Raw genomic sequence first — 8,394 nt, 5'->3', positions numbered from 1 at the left:
CCGGCTCAGGCCACCCAGGGCCCGACGACGCGGCCGCCACCGAGCTCCACAGCAGCCCCAGGAGGACGAGCAGTCCCCGGGGGGAAGCCTTGGGCACCGCCGCGCACCACATGGTTGCTTGTCCAGCTGCCGCCAGGCTCACCTTTGCTCTGTTTGTCCGGCCAGCCCAGCCCCTGTTCTGGGAATCCAACAGGACTTCCACCTGGCCCTCTTCTGGTCAGGGCCGGGTCACTGCAGGACGGGGAGCTGGAGCCGGGTGACGACAGCCTGGGGCGGCCTTCTGGATGTGCCTTTGGTACCCTGGATCTCTGAGCTTCCTTCCCCAGGGTGGCCTGTGAGGTCAAGGTAGACCTGGGTCCCCCTGATGACATGAACGGTGAGGGTCCCGGAGGAGACACAGCCAACAGGGCTGGGAGCCTCATCCCAAGTCCTTTATTGACTGATTGATTTGTTTGAGAAAGGGTCTCACTATGTTGCTCAGGCTGGCCTTGAACTCATAGGGATTCTCCCACCTCAGTTTCCTGAGTGGGCCCCTCCCCACCTGGCTTGATTTATTTTTGAGATAGGATTTTCACTGAGTCACTACATTGCCCGGGCTAGGTTTAAACTTGCCACCCTCTTGCCTCAGCCTCCTAGTGTCTTGGGATTGCAGGAATGTGCCACTGTGCCCAGCCTTAATGTAATCTCAGCACTCAGGAAGCTGAGGCAAGAGGATTGCTGTGAGTTAGAGGCCAGCCTGAACTGTGTAGCAAGATTTTGTTTCAAAAAACCAAAACAGGGCCAGGGATGTAGTTCAGTGGCACCGTGCCTGCCTGGCGAGCCCAAGGTCCCAAGTTTGATCCACAGTACCAAAACAAACACAAAACAAAAAATCAACCAAAATAAAAAAATAGCATTTAAAAAAGGGTGGGGAGATAGCACAGTGGTAGAAAGCTTGCTTACCTTGCATGAAGCCCTGGGTTCAATCCTTAGCACAGAAATGACAAGCAAGAGCAAGATTTTTTTTTTTTCCAGTACTGGGGATTGAATTCAGCACCTTGTGCTTGAGAGAGAGGTGTGCTGCCACTGTGCTAAATTCCTGGCCCTAAATATTTTATTTTTTAAAATAACTATCCAGGCTAGGTATGTTGATATCTCAGTACTCTGGGAGGCGGAGGCAGGAGGATCACAAGTTCAAACCCAGCCTGGGCTACATGGCAAGACCTTGTCTGGAAACCAGTACTGGATTGAATTCAGCACCTTGTGCTTGAGAGAGAGGTGTGCTGCCACTGTGCTAAATTCCTGGCCCTAAATATTTTATTTTTTAAAATAACTATCCAGGCTAGGTATGTTGATATCTCAGTACTCTGGGAGGCGGAGGCAGGAGGATCACAAGTTCAAACCCAGCCTGGGCTACATGGCAAGACCTTGTCTGGAAAAAAAAAGCATTTATAGAACAACAAAAAAGTCTCAATAATGAAAAAAGTCTATGAAATGTTTGAGAGATAAGATGAAAGACATTTTCCAGAAAACAGATCAGAAAAGGACACATCCACCTAAATAAAAACAAACCTTCAGTTTGCGGATTTAGCTCAGTGGTGCCACCACCTGCCTCACAAGTGCAAGTTCCTTCGATCCCCCCCACCATACCAAAACAAACAAAAAGCAAAGCTTGAGGGCAGTGGTGTAGCTCATGGCACATCCGCCTAGCACACAGGGGGCCCCCTGGCTCAGACCACTGCAGGGAACAGCCTGATGCGAGTCCCCAGCAAAGCTTGGGTGCATTAAGGAAGCTGAGCGGTGGGCAGATTGAAGACAGCAAGGAAGACAGTTACATTAGATAAAAGTACAACCACCCTTGGCTACGGTGATTAATAACAAGTGCAACCTCCACCTGAGATTGGAGTTTCTGGCAGAGGTCCTGGTGGGAGTGTTTTGTGTAAACTTGTGGTAGCCCTTTATGCAAGCTTGTGGTTTTGGCAGAGGTTGTGATTGTCACTATTAGGCAGTTGTGCATAAGAATGCTTCCTTCCTTGTTTCTGAGACAGTCTCACTACGTAGTCCAGCCTGGCCTTGAACTCACAGCGATTCTCCTGCCTCAGCCTCCTAAATGCTGGGATTTCAGGCATGCGCCACCACACCCGGCACACATGACAGATTTAAAGAATCTTGAGTCAGCTGGGTTTGGTGAACTATATAGTGAGGCCCTGTCCCCACCCCCCAAAAAAAGGATAAACTACTTTCTTGTAAAGCAGTAATTTTTGGCCCCCCTAGTACATATGGGGTGTGTTCTACCCAAGAAAAGGGGACAAGAAGGGAAGACCTGGCTCCCAGATAACAGTTTGGCTGGGCATTGGAAGGTCCTGTACACATCGCCCAGGGACTGGAAAGTGATGGTCCACTTGCTGAGCACAGAGGTTTTAAGAGGTGCCATCAAGCCAGGTGTGAAGCCTGTAATTGAAGCACCAAGGAGGCTGAGGCAGGAGGAGCCCCCCCATGAGTTCAAGCCCAGCCTGAACCACACAGTGAGACCACGCCTCAATAATAAAACAGGAGCTTCAATAATAGCTTTCACAAAATATGAAGTTTGGGGCTAGTCAGTGACAAATTTATTGAAAACTAAGAAAATGAAACCAAGTGACCCCCCGAACTCGACTGAATCCTGGTGGTGGACACAGCTGCAGCCAGGGCATCTGGTGCTCGTGGGCTGTGGCCACACAGTGACAGTGCAGACCAAGTCACCAGCCGAACCACACTTGTTTACGGCCAAGGAGTGCGGGGTTGGTGGCGGGCAAAACGCAGCCCTGGCAGGACATAGGGCACAACCTAAGGTGGCACCCGAGGCTGGGGACACCAGCTGGGCATCTTCAGTCCTCACCCTGCTACCCAGCGGCAGCAGCAGGCCCAAGAGCTGCCCCAAGTTGGACAGCAAAGGAAGCACCAAGTTGCCTTTTTATTTTTTGGAGACTGAACCCAGGACCTTTGAACTGAGCTGTCTCTGGAGCTTTTCAACATCTGAAGACAGGATCTTGCTAAGCTCCCCGGGCAGGGCTTGAGTTTATGATCCTCCTGCCTCAGCCTCCCAAGGAGCTGGGATCACAGGTGCGCACCATACCTGGCCAGATGCCCTCTGACAGGCTGTCAGCCAGGATTCCAGTCCCCTCCTTGGGTTTGTGGCCCTGGTGGGATAGCTCGTTGGACCAGGGAGACAAGTTTATTGTAAAGGACACAGAGGGCATGAGGCAGGCACAAGACCTACCAGGGGAGCCTCAGCAGCGGGGCGGTCAGGTCTCTGAGCAGAAGAGATCACATAACTCAGGAGGCTGAGGCGGGAGGATCCAAATTTCAAGGCCAGCCTTGGAAATTACCAAGATGCCATCTCAAAATAAAAAATAAGTAGGACTGAGGCTACAGCTCAGTGGGAGAAGCCCCTAGGTTTCACTTGCAGCACACATGCCCTTGTGTGTACACGCACAGCTGCTTCTGCCTCAGGGGCAGGGCCATGTCTGCAGTGCTCACCGAGATGTGGGCCAGGCTCACTGGAGGCAGTGACCTCACTACAGGCTGAGGAGCGGCTACCGTAGGCTTCTAATGGAAGCTTTCTGAGGAAGGTGCACTGCCCCCACTGGTAAGACAGGCTGCCAGCTAGGGCTGGGTGGCTCCGGGCCCCAGGCCATCCCTACCCACCCAGTGCTCCTGGCCTCCAGATAGCTGTGCCTGGGGCTTGGTCCTGGGCAGGGCTGACAGGACGCCCTGCTGGGAGCCAAAGCCCCACTGGGGTAGGTGAGTGGGGGTAGCTGCGTGGCCACGGCAGGGCCGTCACCCCACCTGCGTGGCATTAGCAGTGCCTTCCACACAGGTAGCTGTGATGACCTGAATCAGGGTGCACGGTTTGGGGCTGGAGCCCGGCCTGGGTGGCCTCGAGACACAAACACCAGCCTTCTGGGACTTCCGGTGAGCTGGAGGCTGTGCCAGGATCTGCTGAGACCGGGAGATGCCAGTGCAGGGCTGTCCACTCCTGCTGCCAAGATTGTCCAGGCTTGGGGGCAAGGAGGAGGGCTGGGGTCACACCACCGCCAAGGTCAAAGGGCTGGAGGTGCTTGGAGACCGCAGAGCTGTGGGCGGGGCCTGGGCAGCAGCGGCTGGACCTGGCTCCCCACTCTGTTGCTCCTGGAAGCCCGGAATCAGTCCCACCGAGACCGTGGCACCCAGGTAAGGTGGGGTCTTCCTCTCACCCTGCCCACCCCAACCGTCAGCATCTGCCCAGGGCAGGGAGTTGGTAGCGTTGGCTTCTGCAAGGAGCAGGTGTTTTCCCTGCTGTCCCTGAGTCAGGAGTGGCTGGAGGCCTCCCCTCTCCACACCTGCACTGGGCCAGGCTGCAAGGTCCTGGTGACAAGGCGGTCATGAGGCACCCAAGGCAAGGAACCTGCAAGTTCAGCACCTTGGAGAGGGGACAGCCCTGTGCCCAGGAAGTGCAGGCCTGGCTGCAGCTCATGGGGAGCAGAAGAGCTCTGCAGGGCACAGCAGGTGGCCTGGACTTAGCAGAGGCTACCCCGCCCCCCCCCAGCTCCAGACACATTAACAGGCCCCAGGGACTCTGCCATACCCCAGCTGTCTCTGGGTCCCCCCTGTCCTGTGGAGGCCCAACTTCTCTCTAGCTCACACCCACCCCCCAGCACCAGGGCACCAATGGCCAGTGGCCCCCAGGACAGACGGACTTGGGCTGATGGGGTGACTGCCGTAGCCTTCCATGTCCAAGGCCCTGGGCTGGCCCCGTGTGATGGGAGGAGGGCCCTGGAGACCCTCACACCCAACAGTGGCCAGCAATAGCTCATGTGGCTTCTGCTGGGACCAGCGAAGGTCAGGGGACAGGACTGCAAGCTTTGTTATAAATACTTGTTTGCTGAGGGGCAACAGGGCAGACGGTGCTGTACAGAGCTGGACACCGGAGAGGACAGACATGTGGAGTGTGCCCAGCAGGGCTGGGGGTGGCATCCCAGGGCCTGTCAGACATGGCCAAGGGGCGAGAGCCGGCAGGGGTCTGGTCCAGGCTGGGGGGACCCCGACACCCCGGAGGCTCCCTGGTCCAGCCCAAGGTCTGGGACGGTGGCATGGCGGCACCGGGGCTCAGCTGGCATCGTTCAGGGCCTGGTGGGACATGAGGGCGGTCAGGACGCTCGGGACGTGGGGGCAGAGCTGGCACCAGGGCAAGCGGGGTCCCGCCACCCAGTTGGTGGCCACGCACCTTGCGGGCGAACTCGGGCAGCACGAAGGCAGCACGGTGCACCTCGGCATTGTAGTACTTCAGCTGCCTCTGCTCCACCTGTGCCTGCGTCAGCTGCTGCACCGGCTCCTGGAAGATGGTGCTCTGGGGGACCCAGGATGGGGTGGCATCAGGGCAGGGCCGTCTGCGCCCCCCATGCCTGGCCCCCGGGCAGCACCCAGCTCACCGGGTTCTTGCTGCACAGCATGAAGCCGATCTGGCCGCTGGGGTAGGTGGGGATGGTGCAGTAGGCATAGCCCACCACAGGGAAGAGGGACCTGCAGAACTGTCGCATCGACTTGATGAGGTCTAGGTGCAGCCACTGGCACTCACCTGGGGGGAGTGGCAGCATCAGCCTCAGCTGCCTGTCCCGTGCCCGGCACCTACCCTGGCCGGCACTCACCCTGGCAGCAGAGGATGCCGTCCTCCTTCAGAGCTGTCTTCATGAGCTGGTAATAGGACTCCTTGAAGAGGCTCTCAGCAGGGCCTTCAGGGAGGGGGACGAGAACACGCCCCGGCTGAGACCCCACAGGGACTGGAGCAGATGCCCCACATCCAAATCCCGCTTCTGGGAGATTCCCTGGCACCACAGCAGAGCAGCCCCCACCCCGGCCTTGGTTCAAGACTAGAACCATCCCCACGCCCAAGCCGGCCTGTGGGAGCAGAGAGCAGAGGGAAAGAGAAGAGGAAATGAGGCCCCAGGGTCAAGATCAGATTCCCATGCTTCTCAGGTACCCAATTTTTTTTTGCGGGGGCGGTATTTAAAGAGACAGGATCATGCTGTATAGCCCAAACTGGCCTCAAACTCATGGTGATCCTCCTGAGTCAGCCTCCTGAATGCTGAGACTACAGGTGTGCACCACCACACCCAGTTCCAATTTGTGAATTTAGCAGGGCGTGGTGGTGCATGCCTGTAATCCCAGCACTTGGGAGGCTGAGGCAGGAGGATCGCTGTGAGTTGAGACCAGCCTGGGTCATATAGTGAGTTCCAGGTCAGTCTCAACTACTAGTGAGACCAAAAACAAAAATTTGTGAACTTAGGAGAGCAGCCTGGTCTCTTCCCTCCTGTCCTGAGTCTTGCTGGAGGGATGACAGCTCTAGTTTTGGGGAGCCCTCCATCCTCTAACCCAGAGAGCAGCCCTCACTTACCCATGGGGTCCGAGGAGTCGGTGATGATGACGTCGAAGGCATCCTGGTTCTGTTTCATGAACTCAAAGCCATCACCCACGTGCAGGGTCAGCTTTGGGCTAGAGTAGCCAACGGCCATGCCCGGCAGGAACTTCTTAGAGACTTGGATGACATCCTGGAGAGGGTCTGGAGGGATCAGGCTGGGTCTCCTTCAGGGCCTGTGCCCCCTCCCTCCCCTCTGCCCCTGGGGACAGAAGCCAGGGCACTTTGCAGGCCAGGCAAGCGCCCCACCCTTTTCATCCTGAGACCAAGTCTTGGAAGTTGCCGTGAATTTGATGCCTCAGGAATGGCTGGGCCACAGGTATGGGTCATTGTGCCTGGCTTCTCCCCACCCTTCCTCATCTGCGGCACCTGTCAATCCTTATGGGTCACCTTGTGATATGCCCCCAAATTTAGATCATCTCCAAGGGCAGGGCCGATTCTACCCACCACCATAACCCCCAGCACCTGGACCAACACCTGACACAGTAAACATTCTAAGCACTACAAATGCTTAGGTAAAAGCCGGGCGTGGTGTCGCATGCCTATAATCCCAGCACTTAGGAGGCTGAGGCAGGAGGATCACTATGAGTTGAGACCAGCCTGGGCTACATAGTGAGGTTCAGGTCAGTCTCAACTACGTGAGACCCTGCCTCAACATCCCCCCCAAAATTAAAATAAATAAATAAAAATGCTTAGGTAAAATGGGCGAGATGGCACTGCCCGTAATCCCAGGTGTCTTGGAGGCTGAGGTAGGATCACAAGTTTGAGCCCAGCCTTGACAACTTAATGACATAACAAGACTATGTCCCAAAATAAAGAAGGATAACAGGCCAGGGATTTAGCTCAGCAGCACTACACCTGCCTTGTAAGCACAAAGCCCTAAATTTAATTCCAGATACCAAAAAAAAAAAAAAAAAAAAAAAAAAAAAAGATACGTGTAGCTCAGGGGAAGGCCCTGGGTTTAGCCCCTCCACCCCACTACGGGGGGAGGGTCTATCTTAGTGTAAATGGTAGATATCCTAGCGGTTGGAAATGTACCTGAGCCCTGCCTGGGGCTTAAATTAGAAATGAGGTCTTTTCTTACTAAGAATTAGCATCTATGTGCACCATATGCCAGGCCTTCTACCATCTTGTTTTGCTACTGGGTCCTGCTACTGGGTCCTGCCAACACTGTTCTTTCTTTGAAAACTAGGGATTGAACACAGGGTGTTAACACTGACCTACCTCCCCAGCCACTCCTATATCCCTCTTTTTAAAGTTCTGAGACAAGATCTTGGTAAATCGTTGAACTGCCCAGACTGGGTTTGAACCTGCAATCCTCCTGCCTCAGCCTCCCAGAGTGCTTGGATAGGCCTGTGCCACCTCACTGGGCTTCAGCGTTGGTTTTTCGGATGAGCAAACACCCAGGAGAGCCAAGCGTCTTGCCCTGGGTGCAGGGCAGAACTCACCTCGTCAATCTCGCACTGGACTACAGACTCCACCGAGGGGTGCTTCACCACCTCACGCAGGACGCCCCCGTCTCCTCCCCCGATGATCAGCACCTGGGGTGGAGGGACTGTCAGGCGCAGGTCCAGGCTTCCGTCGCTGTGCCCCGGGGCGGCCTCAGGCCCTCTTTCTTCATTTTCTCCGCTCAGATGGGGCCCGGGGTTCCCTCCCTCTTCCTGAGAGCCCTTCCCAGAGCTGCGGAGCTCCAGGCGCGGCCGGCCGAGGAGAACCTGTCAGGCCTGCCCCGAAGCCCAGTCCTCGCCAGCTCTGGCAGCCTCCAGGTGGAGCCCGGCGCGCAGTACCTTGCGGGGGTTGGGGTGGCTGCACAGCGGCAGGTTGGCGATCATCTCTTGGTAGGAGAACTCGTCCCGCTCCGTACACTGGATGACGCCATCCAGCACCAGGACGTTGCCGTAGGTCTTGCTGCGGAGTGACAGCGGGGACCTGGGTCCTCCGGGGTGGGGGGAAAGCGGCCCGCTCCGCCGAAGGGCCCGGGG

At 56.3% G+C, this 8,394-nt stretch overlaps 2 protein-coding genes across 2 annotated transcripts in view; both read right to left on the bottom strand.

Annotated features, from left to right (window-relative positions):
• Masp2 (mannan binding lectin serine peptidase 2) overlaps positions 1-5,092 on the bottom strand; it is a 9,722-nt gene extending 4,630 nt beyond the window's left edge. Inside the window, exons 1-2 of the mRNA XM_019208020.2 lie at positions 4,940-5,092; positions 3,808-4,038 (exon numbers count right to left, since the gene is read on the bottom strand). Of these exons, the coding sequence (XP_019063565.1) occupies positions 3,808-4,038; positions 4,940-5,092 (384 nt within the window). The remainder of the gene's footprint in view (positions 1-3,807; positions 4,039-4,939) is intronic.
• Srm (spermidine synthase) lies at positions 2,063-8,394 on the bottom strand (the record flags this gene model as incomplete). Its single annotated transcript, XM_010628193.2, has 7 exons — positions 2,063-5,127; positions 5,225-5,347; positions 5,430-5,575; positions 5,646-5,729; positions 6,392-6,545; positions 7,861-7,953; positions 8,200-8,394. Coding segments are annotated over 7 exons (816 nt in total), but the record flags the coding sequence as incomplete, so codon positions are not given.

This window comes from Fukomys damarensis, unplaced genomic scaffold (assembly GCF_012274545.1).
Source record: "Fukomys damarensis isolate Sample0158 unplaced genomic scaffold, DMR_v1.0_HiC HiC_scaffold_23, whole genome shotgun sequence".
NCBI classification, from domain to species: Eukaryota; Metazoa; Chordata; class Mammalia; order Rodentia; family Bathyergidae; genus Fukomys; species Fukomys damarensis.
This window is presented reverse-complemented; position numbering and strand designations above follow the sequence as displayed.